Source organism: Ambystoma mexicanum, chromosome 2q (assembly GCF_040938575.1).
Source record: "Ambystoma mexicanum isolate Mex_15411 chromosome 2q, UKY_AmexF1_1, whole genome shotgun sequence".
Taxonomy (NCBI): Eukaryota; Metazoa; Chordata; class Amphibia; order Caudata; family Ambystomatidae; genus Ambystoma; species Ambystoma mexicanum.
In genome coordinates, this window is record NC_090924.1 from 1,297,790,904 (window position 1) to 1,297,811,547 (window position 20,644).

A 20,644-nucleotide genomic window follows, 5' to 3' on the forward strand; every position below is an offset into this window, starting at 1 on the left:
ATAGCCGCCCCCAGGGTCAGGATCAGGTAAAAGCTGCCGTCCCGATGCCGCATGGGGAGGGGCCACATCTCCCCAAAGAAGTGATCACACCATTGGATTCATCACAGTAAATTACAAGTTAAATGGAGTTCGATTTGCATATAACATGCAACATTGTTGGCCAAAACACATACACACCTTTTCAGAGTAGTCTTGAATTAATAAAAGGATCAAAAGCTCAAGCCTACCTGAGAAATATATTTTTTCCACAATGGCTCATCTTCACCGATGTCAAATTCATTCCAGCCATGAAACGTTCGTCTGTGAGAAACCTCAGAGATCGTTAAACCATTCTGTGGGTCAGCCTGTATGAGAAAATAAAAAGTTGAAAACAAAACTATAGTCCACATAGTCCTTATTGTTCATAAACAGATTTCCACTAAAACACCCTTTTCAAAGAAGATAGTTCACTCAAGAATCCATTAACTTTAAAGTGCCATATTAGTAACCCTAAATGGAAAAAGTTGTTTACTTGTAACAGTGACTAGTACATTATCCAGATTCAGATGCATTAATGTTGTTAGAGGATACAGAACACTTAAAGCTGACCGATCACACAGCCTTTCACTCAATCCACATAGCCTTTCTTTCAACAATCCAAATCCAAAAGACAGCAAAGGTAGAAACAGGTTTATTTGCAAAGAGCTGTGCAGAAATGGGTTGGGCAACCAGCATAGTATCCCTGTCCTGAAAATGTGCCCCTCCCCGAGCAAAGGCTCCGGAGTTTGTATGATACATTTAATTTGGTTACATTAACATGTGGTAAATATGTAAGGGAGGCACGGTATCACAAGTATGACACTGACACAAAAGATACAATTTCAAAACCATTATTCAATTTTCGGGGTTTGGAAAAACTCCTGCTTAGCCATATAGCTAGGATGGAGTAGTCTCGACCATCAAATAATAAATAAAACAAACATTCCTAGTTGAGTCCGTAAAATCAAAATGGTCTATACCAACAAACAATTAATGCCTGGCCTATATCCTGTACAAAAAGTGTGAAAAGGAGAATATGCATGCAAAAGGGAAGTCAGTGTTCAAATATAAAGAATAAATGTGGCTGAGCCAGCTCTCCTCCCCACGTTGGACAGCACAGAGTAAGGGAGTCCCTGTAGGCAAGTTGACACATTCTGGCTCAGGCTGTTAACACAAAGGCAGATCAAAACGTGGATCGAGGCCTGCCTTGCCTAGTAGGTTAAAGTCTTACTTTCCAATTGCCAAACTACAGTTCAGCAAACGTTCAAGTCGGTCCCCCTCCGTCGGGCTCAGACATTTCACAGCAAAAGTTTGCGTTTGTCTCCCTCAGTCAGCTCAGTGCTCGGAAAGCAAAAAGAAAAGTTAATGTAGGTCTCCCTCAGTCGGGCTCGGACCTTTCAAACACAACACCACTTGCAGGGGTTCCCTCCCCCAAGTGTAATTCACCTCCTTTTAGAGGTTCCCTTCCCCTCACTTATTACATCTTCGGTCTCCCTCAGTCGGGCTTCGACCATTTCCTGATTTCGAAGACTTTCAAATGTGTGTGGCTTTTGTCTACAGACCTCTGCAAGACCACTTCGGTTTTCCAGCTTTCAACTCACGCTCCTATGTTATTCGCCCCAGTGCTTCCTGGTCTTGGTAGTTCACTGTATTATGCGCCAAAGTTCAATCTTCACCATTTATCCTCCCCTTTTCTGATGGTAAATTTCAATCACCTTGCATTTACAGTTAATTTGCTTTATCGCTACAATCTTTTCACCTTTCACTGAGACTTTCGAGTGGGCTACTTCCTTTCGCCGGACCACTCCATTACTCAGTATCGCTAACTTTCCAGCTATCGTTACTTTAACGTTCATTCGCAGGTCTGCCTTTCTTCGCTTTTCATCCCCACGCGTGCAGCCTTCAATTGTTCAATATTATGTTGCCACTTCAATCTTTCTTTAGCACACACCGGTTTCTCACGTTGATTCCAACTCACCGGCTCTGTGCGTTTCTTTCTCCTCTTTACGGTCTTCCAGTCAAGGTTAGTACCACAGGCATGGCCTCACCTCCCCAACCCTGCCGTTCACCAGGGAGGGTCGCTGGCGTCCTAGAAACAATGCAGCCTTCTGGTTTGGGATTTGGCCTTCTCCATGTGTCTTTCACAGCCTTTTGTAGGCAACAACCTCCTGCAGGGAACTCCTGGGGTTCTCCACCCGTGGCTCTAGTCCCTCGGTCCGCTGCTCTGCTCCAGTAGGTTTGCCTTCACTCCGGAAAGTTCTGCTCTTACTCATGTTCCACCTTACTCATAGTGTGTCTCTATGTTCTGCCTTTTATCCGTTTGAGGAGAGCCAATTGGTAACAGATTTATGCACTTAGAGTCAAGTGTCTGACTTTGCCTGACCCAATTAGCAGGACATGTCCAATGCGAAGAGTTAGCATTATTACTCTGTTGCCCTCTTCCTCGGCCCACTGTTAGTGTGGAAAGGAGTGTTGGGGCGGAGGGGGGGGGTGAGTCTCGCTATCAACTGCCTCACCCCCACTTCCTGAAGACCGCTTACCCAGGTGATCTTCCTGCACTGATCCACCCTCAGGGTCTGGATCCAAAAGGCGATGGCCGTGCCCTGGCTACCTGGATGACAAGTCCCTGAGGACGAGCGGGCGAGACCCCCTATAAAGACAAATGGATCGGGGGCGTGGCTTGGAGCGCCATCGATGCGGTCGCTCCTCTGAGGCCGCCCGTGGGATGCCCGCCGCCGTCGAATTCCGGCGGTTCTAAGCGGGGTTCCGCGTCGCCAATGCCATCTAAAGCGACCGGAACTGATATGGCACAACCTGGCTAAACATAGCCTTCGACCGAGGAGGCGTTCTACCAGAATTTAGCGGCTGAACTTCTCCCCCGTCTTCGACTGAAGAAACCAAGATGGCCGCCAAGCCGGAACCCAGCAGCACACGCCACACCCGGCGGTAGCGGGACCCTAGAACACCGAGGAGCTGGAGAGGGGGAGCGGTATTTAAAACAGAATCGTCCAATTCTTACCAAGGCGACCCGGAACACACCGGGTTGCAGCCTCGGCGGCTACGGCTTACATACACTCTGAGGGACCAAGAGAGCAGGCTTCCACCCCTCCCCCCGCTACGCAGAACGAGTCAGGACCCCTGCGGCCATCTTGCATCATCCTCGACGGAGACCCTCTACCCATACCAACGTTTCCTGGGGCGCCCCTGCCCACTCACCCAGATCTAGTCCAGAGCGGGGATCGAGGGGGACAATCTCCCCAAGTGCAGTCTCCCTCCGTCTCTTAATTAAAACCGCCTGACACGAGCAGCATGTCGAGGCAGACGAAGGTGAGCAAGGGCACAGATATCTCCACCATGTTCACGGCTCCGGAGAAACCCAAGAAACAGGATCCTCGTAAACTGACCCCACAGAAGCCACAAGAAGATAGGGGTGCTCTCGCCACCAAAGGAGACCCGATAGCCTTCATGGCGGACATCAAATCGGAGTTCCGCGCCTGCCTCTCGGAACTCACCGCTAAAGTTGACCAAACGGATCAGAGGGTCACAGAACTCGAACAGAGGCTCAGAGAGATCTAGGATCATTCCCAGGATCACGCCACCACACTGGGGGAAATGCAAAAATCTATCGATTCCCTGCATCACAAATATGAGATCCTGGCGTTCAAACATGAAGACCTTGAAAATAGGGCACGTCGCAATAACCTCCGCATTCGGGGCATCCCGTCCTCTATCCCCGACAACAAGCTAGCGGACTACGTGGGAAGCTTCTTCGAGGCTTTACTTCCGGATCTGGACAAATCCCAGCTCCTGCTGGACCGGACCCACAGACTCCGCCCGCGCCGTGGGACAGATTCGGACCCCCCCCCAGATGCGATTACCAGGGTCCTCTTCTTTACGACGAAAGAGGCAATATCAGCAATTCGTCGCCAAGGAGATGAGATCACTTTTCAGAGCGCTCCACTTCAAATCTACCAGGACTTCTCACCACTCACTCTCCAGAAAAGAAGAGCACTTCGGCCTCTGACATTGTTCCTCCAGGAGCAACAGATCCGTTACAGATGGCTGTTTCCGACAGCTCTCCAGTTCACATATATTGGCACCCTACACCAAATCAGCCTCTTGGAAGACGCTGAGAAAATCTTACACCCGACCTCACCCCGAGATCCTTCCACGCCAATCCCAGAGGGGACCGAAGACTCTGGACCGCTTCCCTCTCCAAAACCCAAACGCACGCCTTGGTCGTCGGCCCAGCGGAACAGCAGAAAGAGATGAACGGGGACGCTTCCACGGTCCAAGGCTCCGTCAGCAAGTAAACCGGGACACAGACGCCCCTGCTTGAAGTAGGACCCGCCACCTACATTTCGAGCTCACCAACCTTCAACACGGTGGCGGCGGGCCACACCCATGGTTCATACCCACTCCAAGGATACTTTCCATCCCTTGTTCCTTGGAAACCCACAGTACTCGATACGTGATGGGACAGTTGGTCCTGTTGGCCTTAGGTACGACCGTACTGACAATGTCGGTCTACCTCCCTGTTAAAGTTGCGGTCCCCCGTTGGGGCTCCGCGTTAAAACCTCAAGTGCAGGATGATACCAAGAGTTTTCCTAACAGACATGGCAGTTGAACCACCACCCCATGACCTCCCCATAACCCAAGGAACGGAGAGTGAGCCTTCAGAGGACCTTCAGTCGCTTCGGATCCTCTCCCTGAATGTTAATGGCCTGAACTCCCCCAACAAGCGAAAGGCAATTCTACTGAAACTTTGCGACGAAGATGCAGCGATAGCTATGCTTCAAGAGACCCACCTGCTGCCGGCAGATGTATCCCGCCTTCGATCCCGGTTATTCCCGCTCCAATTCTTCGCCTCTGGCACAAATAAAAAAGGAGGTACGGCGATTCTCTTCAGGAAAGACCTGAACCCACAGATTCTGGAAACGAAAATATGCCCAGAAGGCCGATTTACAGCAATTAAATGCCTCCTAATGGGAGACCTATATACCCTTATCTCAGTATATGCTCCCAACACTGGACAGTCACACTTCTATGACTCCTTGGGCACATCTCTCGCTAGCTTTGTGGAGGGCCAAACAATTGTCGGCGGGGATTTCAATGGGGTTCCCGACCCCACCAAAGACCGATCACACCCCCCGTCTCCAGGTGACTTCGCCCAAGCACTCAGCCTCCTTCGATTTTTCAGGACTCTGGAGATAATAGACTCATGGCGGGTGGTTCACCCCGACGAAAAAGATTTCTCCTTTTACTCTTTTGTCCATCGCACCTTCTCAAGGATCGACCTGTTCCTGATCTCCCCGCATACGTTCCCCTCAGTCAAAGAGGTCACCATCGGCACAAGAGCGATATCCGACCATGCCCCAGTGCTCCTGGAACTTCGGGTTCATAACCCTAACCCCAACATCCCGCGTAAATGGATGCTGTACGACCCGATCCTCAACGACATGGCCACCAGAGACAAGATCGCAACAGGAATAAGAAACTTCTTTAACGAAAATCCAGCCTCAGACACCTCATTAGCGAACAACTGGGATGCCATGAAGGCAGTAATCAGGGGCTCCCTGATAGCCCAAGGTGCGGCCTACCATCGAGATAGACGTCAGACCCGGACGGCCCTAGAGCCCGAACTAAGAGAGGCCGAGGCACTCCATAAGGAGAAAGGCTGGTCCCCCAAAACACAACGGATCATCCGTACGGCACGGAAGAAACTGGAAGCCCACTATGCGGAACAAACCGCCCAACTAATGGCGAAGGCCAAACAGTCATACTACGCAAAGGGCAACAAGGCGAACAAGTTCCTGGTCGCCAAACTAGCCAAGCAGAGACGTATCAACGCAATTATGGGCCTGCGTGATGCCAACGGGGTCAGAGCCCGAGAAGCAACGCCTCGCAATAGATTACTTGGCCCAAATCATGAAGGCAACCCCACGAAACCTATCACAACCGAAGGAATACCTGCAGCAGGCAGCAGTGCCCCGGCTCTCCGACGCAACGAGAGATGAACTGGAGGAGCCCATCACAGGGGAGGAAATTGAGGAGGCCATCAAATCACTTAAAACACGGGCCCCCGGCCCGGATGGCTTCTTAACCAGGTTCTATAAACTATTCAGAGCACAACTGACCCCCCATCTAGCTACCCTATTCAACTCCTTCAGGGAAACGGGGGCGGTGACCCCATCGATGCAGGAATCAACCACCAGCCTCCTGCCCAAACCTGGAAAAGACCCAAGAAGCATAACATCCTACAGACCAATCGCACTCTTAAATATCGATGCGAACATATACTCAAAAATTCTAGCAACCCGTTTGAATCGCATCTTGCCGAAGATAATCCAACCCGACCAGGCAGGTTTTATCCTACACCGGACAGCAGGTGACAACATCCGGAGAACCCTGAACCTGGTGGACCTCGCCTCCCGGAACACCCAAAAACTAGTCTTGGTGGCTCTCGACGCAGCTAAGGCGTTTGATAGGGTGGATTGGACGTTTATGAGACACACCCTAGGGGCCTTCGGCTTCGGACCAGCTTTCCAAACGATGGTTCTAGCTAACTATGATTGCCCTAAAACAAGCCGGAGGATCAACGGCCACAACTCGGCCCCAATCCCCTTATCATGCGGAACCCGGCAAGGCTGTCCACTGTCGCCCTTGCTCTTTGCACTCACCATGGAGCCCTTCGCACAAGAAATTAGGCGGAATGACCAAATCAAGGGCATACAAAGTGGCCCCACGCACCATAAACTTGCCCTATATGCGGATGACATTTTGCTCACGATATAGGAGGCCCACTCATCCCTCGAACACGCAATACGCGAAATCACCAGCTACGGCGAAGTCTCAGGCCTCACCATAAACTTCGATAAATCATCCGCCTTGGGTATTGGCCTCACCCCAGCAGAACGAGAACCATTGACTAAGATGTGCCCAATAACATGGGAAAAGAGTGCCATCCCCTATTTAGAGGTCTACATCCCGGCAGACCCAAGGGAGACATACAAAGCCAACTTTCCCCGACTCTTCAAAGAACTGGAAGGCGACTTGAAGCGCTGGGAGACCCAAGAGATCTCACTGCTCGGGCGCATCACTGCATGCAAGATGAACCTCCTTCCGAGATTGCTATACACATGCGCCTCACTACCAGTGGCAATCCCCACGCCAACTCTCCGAGGGATCCAGAGGAAAATGCTGAACTTTATCTGGAGAGGCAAGAAAGCGAGAATCCCTCTCAGAACTATGCTGGGGAGTTCCAAATTGGGAGGGCTGGGGGTCCCAGACCTACAGGCCTACAGAGTGGCAGCCCAACTGGCCCAGGTCCAGGCCTGGCAAAATACGACAAACCGCCCCAGATGGGTGGAGCTGGAACAATCACAGGCACCCCTACCCCTGCGATTTCTAACACACATCCCGCCCCCCCTCAGGACCCATTGGGGAGAGCTCCTGCTATCAACTAAACACACCCTTAGCACTTGGGACTGGGCGCTAAAACGAAAGGGAGTGCCAAGAGGACTGAGCCCACGTTCCCCGGTCTTTCATAACCCAATGTTTGCACCGGGTACGAATCCTCACAATTTTCGCACCTGGATCAAAGGTGGGCTGGAGACCATAGACCAGCTGTATACGGGGGAGAGACCTCTCACATTCGCCCAATGCAAGGAGAAGTTCCAACTCCAGGAAAAGGATAGATTCACATATATCCAACTACGCCACTGGTGCTCGCATCCCCAAACCTTGCAAGCAGCCCTCCTACTGCCTTAGAACTCACCCTGGGAGACCTTCCAACCTGCGGCAGAGTATCCACCCTGTACAGACGCTTTCTAAGCGACTTCCTGACCACAAGAACCTGCTGCATGGCCCAATGGGAAGCAGACCTGGGTCACCCGATAGAGGATCAAACCTGGGTTGACATATGGACCAGAACACATACCTCGTCCACCTGCATCACCAATAGGGAATGTGCGTATAAGATCATGCTGCGGTGGTACTATTCGTCCCTCAGACTTCACCATATGAACCCCCAGGTGGACCACTCTTGCTGGAGAGGATGCGGCCACCCAGGCTCCTTCTTCCACATGTGGTGGGACTGCCCAAAGATCCAACCATTCTGGAAAGCTTGCCTAGGGTCCATCTCACAAATTACTGGAACAACGATTCCCTTGGAACCAGAACCGATTTTGCTGGGTGCTCCAATCCCCGGGACCTACCCGCGCTCCGGACCCAGAGCGAAACTACTAACTCACTGCCTACTAGCAGGGAAAACGGTGGTGGCCCGAACCTGGAAAACCCCGGAAGGCCCCCACATAGCCCAATGGTGGACCAAACTTTGGGACATTCTGATAGCGGAGAAGGTGACGGCAGCACAAGCGGGAACTCTACATCGTTTCCAGAACATCTGGGCCCCAGTGCTGGAATTCGACCAGCGCTTCCCCGCCCTGACCTACAAACCCACCAGGGCCCACTGGATCTTAAAAAACCAGGAGAGCCCGGAGGAAGACACATAGTCGCTGAGGCTCAATCTGGATTGCCCGGGAGGGAGGAGCCCGCCTACAGGGCCTATGGGACGGATGGACCAGGGGGAGGGAGGAGGGAGAAGACGCAGGGGGAATAAAGGACTGGGGTTCAACATGCCTATATAACCACTGCATATAATGTCTGTACTTATCATTCTGCCTTGATTTAAAATAAACAAAGTTAAAAAAAAAAAAAAAGACAAATGGATCCTCACCTGCACTCTTGAGAAACGCAAAGTAACCAAGGCGGATGATGGAAAGATGCATCCCCTTAGTTATTCTTCAGGTATTTATTGCGCACGGACCTAGCTCCGGGAAGCAAAAGAGTGCTTTACACTCAGATCACAGTGAGGAAAGCCGAGAAAAAAGGAGCACGGAGCTAACAGGGGAGGGTGAGCAATTAGCAGCATGGAGGGGATCTGGGGAAGACCGTGTGGAGCAGATAACCAAGTCTCAGTGCAGAGTGTGTGGGCATAGGTGTTAAGGAAGAGCCATTCCTTGAAGGGTAAGGTCTTGAGCTCTTTCCTGAACTGTAGAAGTGATGGGACAAGTCTAATTTTGACTAGGAGGTGGTTCCAGGGTCTTGGGAGCATAGACAGAGGAGGCCCATCTTCTGTTCTTTCCTTCCTGCACTGTAATAATTCAGGTTTGCACATTTCCTACCTGCTGGTGGATCGCAGGACTCAGGAGATGCTGAGTTTGCCAGTGAGGTAGCTTGGGGACTTCGGGATAACAGCCTTGTAGATGATACAACAGGATTTGAATATGATACAGGCCTGTAGTGGGAGCTGGCGCAGTTTGAGGAGGGTCGTGGTGATTTGTGGACACCTTTATGAGTCTTGCTGCAGCATGCAGCAGACATTTCAGGGTTGCCAGGGTAGCCATGGCAAGGCCTTCAAAAAGGGCATGGCCACATCCAGGTGGGAGAGGACCAAGACTTGGACAGTGGATCGTCAGTTGTTTTCTGGGATGAAGGGCTTTATTTTCTGCAGGAAAGAAAGTTGGTACCAGGCCATTTGTGTCTTCCTTGCTATGTGCTGTTTGAACGGGAGGGGTCTATCGATGTTGAACCCAAGGGACTTGGTACAGGAAGCCAGCTGTAGTGTGAATCCCTCGAGGTTCATAGCAGAGAGCAAGGTCTGGATGTGAGGGATTTCGGTGTTAGCCAGCAGTAGGAATTCAGTCCTGGAAGGGTTGATCTTCAGGTAAGCACTAGACAGCCAGGACTGGATCAATGCGAGGCAGGCCTTGAGCATGGGATGTCTTCGATGGTCGACATCCTGAGGTAGATCTGCGTATCATCTGTGTATTAGTGAACGTGGATGTTGTGTGGAGAGAGGAGGGTTCTGAGCAGTTCCACATAAAGACTGAAGATCACGGGTTAGAGGATGGATCCTTGCGGGACTCCACAGGTGACGGGTAGGTTGGTGATCTGGAAGAATCCATTTGTACGAAGTGTTGCCTGTTTGCAAAGTAAAGATTTGAACCAGCTGATGATGATCTTGCTGATCCCCCATGCAGCTATGTAGATCGTCAGTGAGCGTCTGGTGGTCTACTATGTCAAATGCTGCCGAGGGGTCATGGAGAACTAGAAGGCAAGGATGGCCACCATCAAGGATTTTAAGGGCATCAATCACCTTGATGGCAGCCGTTCTTGTGCTGCATCTGGTTCTGAAGCCAGATTGGTAGAATTTAAGGATATTTGGCGTTGATGCGTTTGTTTATTTATTTATTTGCATTTATAAAGTGCGCAGAGCTGCACTGAGGCATCGTGGCGCTGTTACAGAAGAATAAACATAGCATAGGATGTAGCAGTAGATAGCAGTGTTAGAGCTTGCTAGGGTTACAGTGCAAGCATAACTGTGCAGATTAGTTCTGAGACTTTAATGGAATAGGAAGGTTTTTAGATTTTTTCAAAAGGTGGTGTATGATTTTTCATTCCTTAGTGAGGTTGGCAGGGCATTCCAATTTTTGGGTGCGAGGTGTTGGAAGCTGGACCCCCCGGATCTGGTTCTTTTGAACGTGGGAACATACATCTGGTTGGCGCGGTGTGCTCTGGTAGGTCTGTTTAAGGTGCTGAGGGAAATTCTTTGAGAGATAGGGAGGGGCGTCTGAAGTAATGCATCTGTGTGTGATGGCCATGGCTTTGAAGAGTATGCGTTCCTTTACCGGTAGCCAATGGGTGTTTTTTCTTGCTTCCGAGATGTGTTCCCTTTTGGGAATGGTCAGCGCAGCCCGGAGCGCGTTGTTGTGTGATTTGAAGTTTTTTTAAGTTGTTGATATAAGTGCCTAGAAAAAGGGCATTACAGTAGTCCAGTTTGGAACCTATTGTGGACCTGGCAATGGATAAGCAGTTTTTAGTGGAGAGGAAAGGCTGGACTGCGTTGATCACCTTGGTGGTAAGCGCTGAGGCGGAGGCTATGGCGTTGACTTGGCGGAACATGGATAGTGAGGCATCTAGGTGAACACCTAAGGTTTTGACAGTCTTGGAGACTGTGATGGAGTTATCGATGTTAAAGGATTTGTATTGAGGGGGGAGTTTGTTGAGAGTTTCGCTAGTCCCTACTATGAGGATCTCGGTTTTATCCCCATTTAGGCAGAGGCCATTAGCAGCCATCCATGTTTGGATGGCTGTGTAGATTTTGGTTAGGGCCGTCACATCTTCCTCATAGTTCCCAGTTAGTGGGAGTAGTACCTGTGTGTCGTCCGTGTAATTAGTGTACGCTATATTGCGACAGTCGAGGTCATTGAAAAGTGGAAGGGTAAATATGTTGTAGAGAGTTGGGGCGGTGCAGGAGCCCTGAGGGACACTGCAGTGGATGATGGTGGGGGTGACTGAGGCAGTGTCTGAGAAGACCTTCATGAGTCTGCCATTTAGAAATGAGGCTACCCACGAGATCGCTTCTGGTGAAAAATGAGCTTCATTTTTCAGGTGCATGCCTAGAATATCATGGTTGACAAGTTCGAAGGCGGCGGACAGCTCCAGTCGGAGAAGGAGTGCCAGTTTGCCTTTGTCCATGATGTCCCCAAGTTGTATTGTTAGGTCAAGTAGGGCCGATTCCGTCCTGTGACCTGGTCGGAAGCCTGACTGTCTTTTGCCTAGGATATTGTTAGTGTCAAGGTATTCCTGGATTTGCATGTAGGCAACTTTATCCAGGATCTTGAGCAAGAAAGGCACGGTAGTGATGGGCCTATAGTTATTGGCAATTTCTGGGTCAAGCATATTTTTTTTTTAGAAGGGGGCGTACCCAGGCTTCTTTTAAATGGTCTGGAACTGTGCTGGCGTTGAAGGAGGTGTTAATGAAGGATTTGAGAAAACGGGCGAGTGTTTCAGTGCAGTTTTTAATAAGGCTGGCTAGACAGGGGTCTCCTTTGCAATTGGAGGGTTTGATCTTGTTCATTATCTCAATGATTTCCTGTTCTGTTACTTCCCTGAATTTGAAAGGGGTTATGGGGGCTTTAACTGGGAGGGGCACTGGGCTAGGGTGGTGCTGGTGGTCAGACGTGGTGGTAGGTTCGGGGTACTGTGACAGGTTTTTGTGGTGCTCCTTGATTTTGGCTTGTAGGAGTGGTTGGAGTTGTGTGGCTACTGCTTGCTCAAGGAACTTGGGTAATGGAGTGGTAGTTGCTGAGATAGTCAGGATGCAGTGTTGGTTTCTTAAGAAGCAGGAGGATTTGTCCGCTTGAGGGTCGAGGGGAAGGTGGCCTTGAGTTAGGGAACTGTTGATGATTGTCAGATAAGAGGGGAGTGCTTCAGTTTGAAGGGTCTTGAGTACGGAAGCAGGGAGGATGTAGTCTGCATACAATGTGGCCTTGAGTGATGCCAAGGTGGCAGTGTGTTCTTCCATAGTCAGAGTCTTCAAATTTATATAGGTAGTTGTGGTTTTGCATGATGGGATGTGTAGTGTGCTGTCAGTTGTGGTGGTGTTGTCTATGTTGGCGGATCATGTATATATTGTTGATGAAGAAAGAGTTGATGGCAATGGAGTGTTCTACAGGTAGGTTTGGCATAGGGTTGATGCAGTGCATCATGGCTTTGAAGGAGGGTTGGTTTTCATTGTTGGCCTTGGCTATGGTGTTTTGGTAATAGTTGGCCTTTGCAATCAGTCGCCTGTGTGTAGCACAGAGTTCCTTGAGCAGGGTGAGGTTGGATGCGTTGCAGGATTTGCGCCAATTCTTTTCTTGTTTTCTGATAGTTCGTTTGTTGACGGTTGAGTTGAGATTGAGTTCTTAAGTTTACCAGGGTGCTGAAGGTTTAGGCTTGAGGGTGCACTGTTTCACTGGGGGATGTTTGTGAAGGTGGTGTTGAGTTCTTGGAGAAGAGAGTTGCAGTCCTGGTTTGTCAGAGGTAGATCAGCCCATGTGAGGTGGAGTTTCGTGAGAACTTCTGTGAGATCCTCCACTGGGAAATTCTTGATGCTTGGTTTCCAATGTGTTTGCTTGAGAGGTGTGGTGTGAATAATCTCAAAGGGGATTGCCCGACGGTCCGACCAGTCAAGTGTAATAGGAGAGATGTGATGAAGGGTGGGCAGTGTAGAGAGGAGGTTGAGGATATTACCTTTTTCTGCAAATTATTGTTCGTTTGTGTGCTGCACGAGGTTCAGTGTGTCAAATAGGCAGTGGAGATCTTTCATCATTGATTTGGTTGCTGGGTTGCCTGGGATGTTGAGGTTGCTGAGGAAGATGCCGGCATGCGTGAGAGACATGGTGGTGACCAAGTCCATGAAGTGTTTGATGATAGAGGCGATGGCTTGGGAGGTATGTAGATGAGATGAAAATGGACTGTCAGTGGGGGATAGCGGGAAGTGGCAGGATAGGTTTTCGAAAGAGCAAATGGTGGCCATGTCCAGTTGGGTGCATGGCCTTGATGCCTTGTGAATGATGGTGAGGCCTCCATCTATCTTGTTTGGACAGCCTTGTTGTAGAATTTTGTAACCATTGGGGGTGAGGATATCTAGGATGTAGGTGGCGGTGGATGTCATCCAGATCTCAGTAACGAAGAGGGCATCCAAGTCATGTGTAGTGATGAGGTTGGTGATGTCAGCCTCTTGGTTGATTGCTGAGCGGACACTGACTAGCATGAATATGATGAAATGGGTGAGGTTGCTGTGATGCAGTCTCCATGATGGAGAGCAGCGTGGTTGGTGAAGAGAGGCGATGGTAGGAATGGGCTGTTGGGAGAGAGGAATGAAACACATATTCAAGGGAGATTACATGATGGTAAGTAGGGTAGGTGTTCTGGTCCTGGATCCTCCCGATCCGAATAGGTCAAAACAGGAATTGCCCTTCACTTCTGATGCCCAGGGAGAGACACCGTTGATATAAGAATAAAGAGTAGTAAGGAAGAGGCAGAGCAAAGAAGGTGGGTGGGGGTTAGGCCACGTAAGCTAGGTCCACTTGCACCTGCTCACCAACTGCAAAGGAAAAGAGGCTGGAGGGCTGCTTAAGTAGGGAAAAAGGGCAGCAAAACAAGAAGGCATCAATAGATTTGTAGTCATAGACAGGTTCGTGGGGCTTATGCCAGGCACTTAGTGCTGGAGCAACTGTTCCTAAGAGAGCTAAAGGAAACCCAATAAGGTTGAGTGTCATATGGACTGCTTGAAAGAGCCATGGAAGGCAACGTGACCTAGATTTACTTTTCTTTTTGTAGCAGCATTCATACCATTATAAAAGAGGACTCGGGGTGGCCCCGGGTTTCAAGTATTTGATAGCTCATTGGATTATTCACTGCTGGGGCTTCAGATTTGTGGGGCTATGCCCAGGTATTGTACGATTTTCATTGAAAACTGCAATACAAAATAAATGTGCACAAAAAGAACAAAAATAAGAATACCACATTTATGTCATTTTCTCTTCGAATGGATACTGCACTTTTTCCCCACAAATGTATTATCTTTCACAGACTCTCAAAGTGTTAACAAAATCTGGACACTTGGGGATCAAGAAATTGACGCCCACCCAAACCTCCCCTCGATCACTGCGGCGTCTACACCAACCACCTAACGGCAACTGATGGCGTCAGCTTAAATATACCACGCAAAGTGAACACTTAGTTCACCCTCTGAAATAGAATACTCAAACAGGGGTACCAGGAAAAGAGAAAGAGAACCGGCACCCACATTTCATAAGAACGTTTGACAAGATGGTGCCCACAACGAGACAGAGACTGGAAAGTAAACATGCCCTTGCTAGGGAGAATTCCCATTTCTCTGCTAATTCTCCTTCAACCTTAGAGACCCCCAGTTCTTTCGCTGGACATTAGGACTTTTTAATTTTATCCGTGGAGTGAGTGAGACCTTATTCTCACACTCATTTGTTTTGACCTGATTTGCATTTCGTTTTTCCTCTGTTTTTGGAGTCTGAAAAACTCCATAGGCATCCACTTTTTCTGTATGATGACGCAGCAGCATCAGTGCATTTCTCATAAGGTTTAAATACCTTGTCTTGTGTGAACTACTGTTCCCAAGAATAGTAAAGTGAAATTGACTTTAAGGTTGTGGGAGTAGAGCCCTAATCAGGAGAGCGCACACCTAGAAATCTCAATATGTGATTAAATCAGGTGTTGGTTGAGCTGCTGTCGTGTGGATGGTAAGGTGATCTACCACTATCACCTAAACTGAAACAAATTGTGAGGGGTAACCATCTGCACAGGCTGCGCTAATAACCTGTTGTATACTCACTAGATGTGGTAAGTTTAAGCAGGGTGGAAGAGGAGTATTCACAAAAAGTCACAACTGATTTGTGGTTCAATTGATTTATAGTTCAAAAGGCCCAGTTTTTTACATTCAAGTAAGTGATAGTACAAACTGATTCAAAGTTACAAAAGAAAAGTGGTACATTCTAGGTACACATAGGTACACATTTCATGTAAGGTACTTGATAACAGATGATGCCAGTCAATGCCAAGAAATACAGAAAAAGAGGAAGATTTTTGCGTCCTAAAGGGACATTTTTCTGAAAACGAACTTGTTTACTTTGTAGGTTGTATGTCGATTGATTGCCTTTCTTATACCTTTTAATTTCAGCTAGGAATCCTCGTCGGTAATGGCGAGACCCTTCGGCGTTCGCCTGTTCTCCCTCTTGGTTAGGATTAGTAGTAGTGTCAGTTTCTGAGTCTGTATCAGATGTGACAGGAGACGCTGTTGGTGTGGCTATTTGTGAAAAATCCCCATCATATTTAGGTTGATAGGTATAGACTCTATCATTCAGGTAATCTTTTTCATCTCTATAAAATTTTCTGAATTTGCGCAACTTGATCTCGTCCTGGTATTCAACCAGGATCTCATTCATTTTAGCAAAGTTTTTTTTCTTTCGAACTGGACGGGTTATTCATTTCTTTAATCTCGGTTTTGAGTTTGTCTATCTCTTTGACAACTCGAGCATGTTCGCGTTCAGCGTGTTTAACTAAGATTTTCATCATATTCTCCGAACTGACTGTAACTTTTGATTCCCAGTCAGCTGCCAGGTCCTGGTCGTCTTTGTGTACAAAGTCTGGAAAGATTAATATTCTCAAACCTCTTGGTATGATATCTTGTTGAATATAGTTTTTAAGAGATACCTGTTCCCAATACTTGTTAATTTCTTTTTTACATAACCTTTCAAGTTTGATGAATTTTTGTATAAGAGTTTCAGATATATTGGGTCTGGATTTAAAGGGGTTGGTATCAGAGCCCCTAGGTGCAAAGAGGGCAGCACTGTCCTCTTCTCTATTCTTAAGGTAATCTGTCATACCTAGAATGTACCACTTTTCTTTTGTAACTTTGAATCAGTTTGTACTATCACTTACTTACCAAACGAAGAAACCAGAAACGAAGCTTGCTGCATCCTCCTGTGTCCTTTGAATTGCCCGGCGAAGCCCTGCTGCTGTGCTAAAACTCCTTTTTCACTATGACAGAGAAGCTCCAGAAGGGACATCTTCTTCCCTTGGGTTAGTGGGACCAACTAACCCTGAGACGAACTCCACTGGACCATCTTCCCTGACTGGCTGTACTTCTTCGTTGCTGCAAGAACCGAGTGCCAGGGGTCGAGAAATCTGTAGTCTAGTGCAGCATCTGAAATCCGGCCAGAAGCTCCAGGAGTCTCCCAAGGACCCTCCAGAATAAGGACGACTCGAGCTTGAGTCCCCTCTCCAGAGTGCAGGACCCAAAGAGTGAAGGAAGCCCAACTTGTAACCAAAATCTGCAACGGTGCCGTTTACTGAGCACTGAAACAGCGAAGTGCTGCTGATCCGAAAAGAGCCCATTGCCGCCAAGGACCTTCAAATCACTGCCGCAGGAGCCCTCCAGATGTCCTCCCACTTGTCCCCATGATTGAGGCCAAGGAACCCAGGGTCTACACTGCTGGAACTGGACAGAATCCAGCTGGACCACTAGTCTTCAAACCAGAGGTACTGTTAAGACTTGGGGTACTTGCCTTACTGTCTTTGTAGCTATGTTCGTCTCAGTGGGGAATCACATTAGCTTACCTTAGAGTTGATTCCAACTCTGCTTTTCACAGGCTTCACAAACTTGTGACCCTACAAGTGTTTTCTACAAACTCAATATCTTTTTGCAAGACTTTTTATCTAGGAAGTGCCTCAGCTCCATAGACCGATATAATTGACTTTGGCTGTCCTGGCTCCCTGCAGAATCTTCTAGTCCATTGGCTTTGATAATTCTGTCCCTCATAGGTGGTAACTTGGTTTAGACTGTTATTGCTGGGAAAGGCTTGTCTAGATCTCATTGGAAAATGTAAGTGTCCTCACCTAAATTGAGACCTTTTTAACCTTTTTCCTTCCTTAAACCTTTTCTTTGTGCAACCTCATAATCTGCAAAGTATATTCAGTGTGATAGATAAATGCCCTTACCGTCCTTGAGAATGAAGTCACCTCAGGGTGTAGGAAGAGTAAAAAGCATCTCTAAAGAGTATGGACTAAACTTGTGCTGATCATGTAAAGTATTTTAAAGTATATTTACCTTATTTTTATTTATTTATTTGGCATTTCTATAGCGCACAAAGCCCAGAGGCACCTAGGCGCTTTTTACTTAAGAGGCTGGTTGCAATGTAAACTTGTAGCAGGCAGTTACAGTCAGTCATAGACAGGTACATCACAATGGTAACATGTTACAGCATTATCTTACATTGTTTACAAGTCTACTGAAGCAGTAGTTTGTTGCACATATTATGACTGTTACTTGCAGCATAGTACATACGGTGATTAAGTCACAACATACCGTATACAGACAATAGTTCAGAGGAGTCATTGTTAGCTGCCTGCGAGTACCCTAAGCTTACGTTAGTTGCGATCTTGGGTAAAAAGCCAGGTTAAGGCCTTTGCGGAAGGACCACAAGGATGGGTCTGTCCTCAAGTCTGGGGGCATGGAGTTCCAAGATTTGGCCGCAATCACTGATAAGCTAGAGCCTCCCGCATTTTGTCATCGGAATCTAGGTATAGAGACTAGGCTAGCGTAGGTGGATCGGGTAGGTCTGTTGGACTGGGTTTTTGATATTTGATTGATTAGGTATGCTGCGGCGCTGCTAGAAAGGCATTTGTGTGTCAGTGAGAGGATTTTGAATTTAATCCGAGCTCGTACTGGGAGCAAGTGGATGGTATGTCTAATTGACGAGATACGTTCATGTTTTGGTATGTTGAGTGCTGCTCTGATAGAATTGTTTTGCACAACTCGTAATTTACTGATGATTCAGGCATTGGAGCCTGCAAAAAGGGAGTTGCAGTAATTGATCCTGGACAGGATAAGTGCTCTTGGCAGCGTGATGCAGTTGTCACAGGATAAAAAGGGTCTGCTAGCTCTGATTAATTTGGAAGTGTAGGCTGCTGCGGAGACTATGGCATTAATTTGCTTTGTTAGGGTAAGTGCAGAGTGCAGAGTCAATGTAGACCTCTAAAGTTTTCATCTCTTTGGCTACATTTATGATGTTGCTGTCAATGTTTAAAGATCTGTGGAGTTGGGGTAGTTCGTTCAGTTTAGATTGGTTACCAATGATGAGTAATTCAGTTTTCTCATCATTGAGACATAATTTGTTTTGTTCCATGAATTGCCTTTTTAACGAATGCTTATTTAAAAATTGATGTTAAATAAATATTTATAATAGAAACCTTGAGTATAAGGGTTACTTGTATTTAGGAATTTCATTGCTACAGCTCTATAGCTCACAGTACCAACTTGTGTAGTACAGACCTATACTTTTTTTTTTTTTTTATTATTTATTTGTTTATGGCTTTCCGAAGAGAACCTTTACAAAGTCGAATACAAAGGAGGAAAAGGGTCGTTAAAAGCTTAAAAACTTGGTTTTGCAGGTCGGTCAAGAAAAGCTCACCCCTTGTTCGGCATTTTGACTATACTTTGTGAGTATCAAACAGTTTTCTAAAACCTTTACAATTGCCGTGGTGAGCATAACTTCCTGACCGGAGATCAATCTATCCCAGAAGGAATCTTGTGAGAGGGTCTCTTCTCTGGCGACGAATCTTCCCAGCAGCTGCCGTCTTGCGGACCAATTCCCCTCGCACTCTAACAGCAGATGTCTCAATGGTTGTTGGTTCGGTGGGTCACAGAACCTACAGAGCTTTAAGGTTTTTTCGCCCTGCTGTCTTTTGGCCAAAATTTCTCCGGTGTGAGCCAGATTTAGTCTCAGTCTTAGAAAGTTGTTTCGAATACTCTTGTCGGGAAATTTTTGGAGATAGCGTGGTAGAGTACCCACTTTTCTCTCTGCTGTTAGGAAGAGGTTTGGTGGGTTTAACAGCCTAACTCCTTCAATCGTGCAGATCCAATCATGAATTTCGAGTTGTTTTTTTATTTTCACAGGATTAGCAATCAGTAGTTCTAGTGTTGAGTTCAGCCTGAGTAGGATGTCCCCCGCTTTTCTTTCGAGGGTGAGGAGATGTTTCGATTTTTCCTTTTTATGGTGTCCCATTGCGTCGAAGAGTAGAGTGGAGGGTCCAGCGGTGATAATGTTCCGATATAGTGACAGAAGCTTCCAGTCCGCTCGACAGCCTAAGGAGATAAGACCCAGTTCATATCGCAGACTACTGAGAGGTGTGCATATCGGCAGATTTAATGCTGCTTTCCATAGCCTACCCTCTATTTTGCTCCAATTGTAGTTCCAGAGCATAGGTTTTACTTCCAGGCCGTACAAGAGGATTGGCACAGCTTTACCAATGTAAAATTTTAGAAGCGGCAATATCGAAAATTTGCAGAACTTCCCCATCAGGTTCTTCATCTGGGCCGTGATTTTTACAGTTTTACCAAGGATAATTGGTAGCATCTTACTCATGGATGGAGATGCGAAAACTTCATAACCCAGGTAAGTAAGTTCTTCAACTCTGGGAATTTCCGTTTCTTCGAGGATCCATTTCCTGGATGGTAGGTTTTTTCTCGGATGTTTGAATACCAGGATTCTAGATTTCGAGGGATTGATTATTAGACCGTTGATCTTGACATAGTCACTTAGTTTGAGAAGGAGCTGCTGCAATCCTCGGGCCGAGCCGTCCAGGAGGACAATATCATCTGCATAGGCCAGCCAATGTATCCTTCTCCCATTTATCCTAGGTGCTATCATGGAGGCCGATTCAAGGTAATTCCCCAGGTCTGCTAGAAAAAGGTTGAAAAATAACGGAGCGCCTAGACAGCCCTGCCGGACTCCCCTGAAAACCTCTATGGCTTCTGATAAATTGCCGGTTTCGTCCAGTCTTACCCTGATGGTGGTGTTTCTGTGTAACTCTATGAGCATAGCCAAAAGAGGTGCTGGAATCCCCCAGTTTTGAAGTTTGCGCCAGAGGTGAGCCCTGTCCACCAAATCAAATGCTTTGGATAGGTCCACCCATGCACCGAAGAGTGGGGAGCCATCCTTCTCGTTGGAACCTTCACTAAGTAGGTTTAGGATAAGGCCATTTAAACTGGTAGATAGACCTTTCCTAAAACCCGTTTGGTGCCGGGAAAGAATCTCGTTGGTATCAGCCCAGTGAGTGAGTTCTTTCAGGAGAAGTCGCATAAACAGTTTGCTATCGATGTCAAGCAGGGCGATTGGTCGGTAACTAGCAGGCTTAAGTCTATCGCCTCCCTTGAAGAATGGGATGATAAGTGCATTCTTCCAGGAAGGTGGAAAGG

At 47.7% G+C, this 20,644-nt stretch overlaps 1 protein-coding gene across 6 annotated transcripts in view; it reads right to left on the bottom strand.

The window, feature by feature from the left end:
* ATP2C1 (ATPase secretory pathway Ca2+ transporting 1) overlaps positions 1 to 20,644 on the bottom strand; it is a 1,883,161-nt gene that overhangs the window by 1,517,638 nt on the left and 344,879 nt on the right. For all 6 annotated transcript variants that reach the window (XM_069648728.1, XM_069648731.1, XM_069648729.1 and 3 more), the window contains one exon: positions 228 to 344. In XM_069648728.1, coding sequence (XP_069504829.1) covers positions 228 to 344 — 117 coding nt within the window. The remainder of the gene's footprint in view (positions 1 to 227; positions 345 to 20,644) is intronic.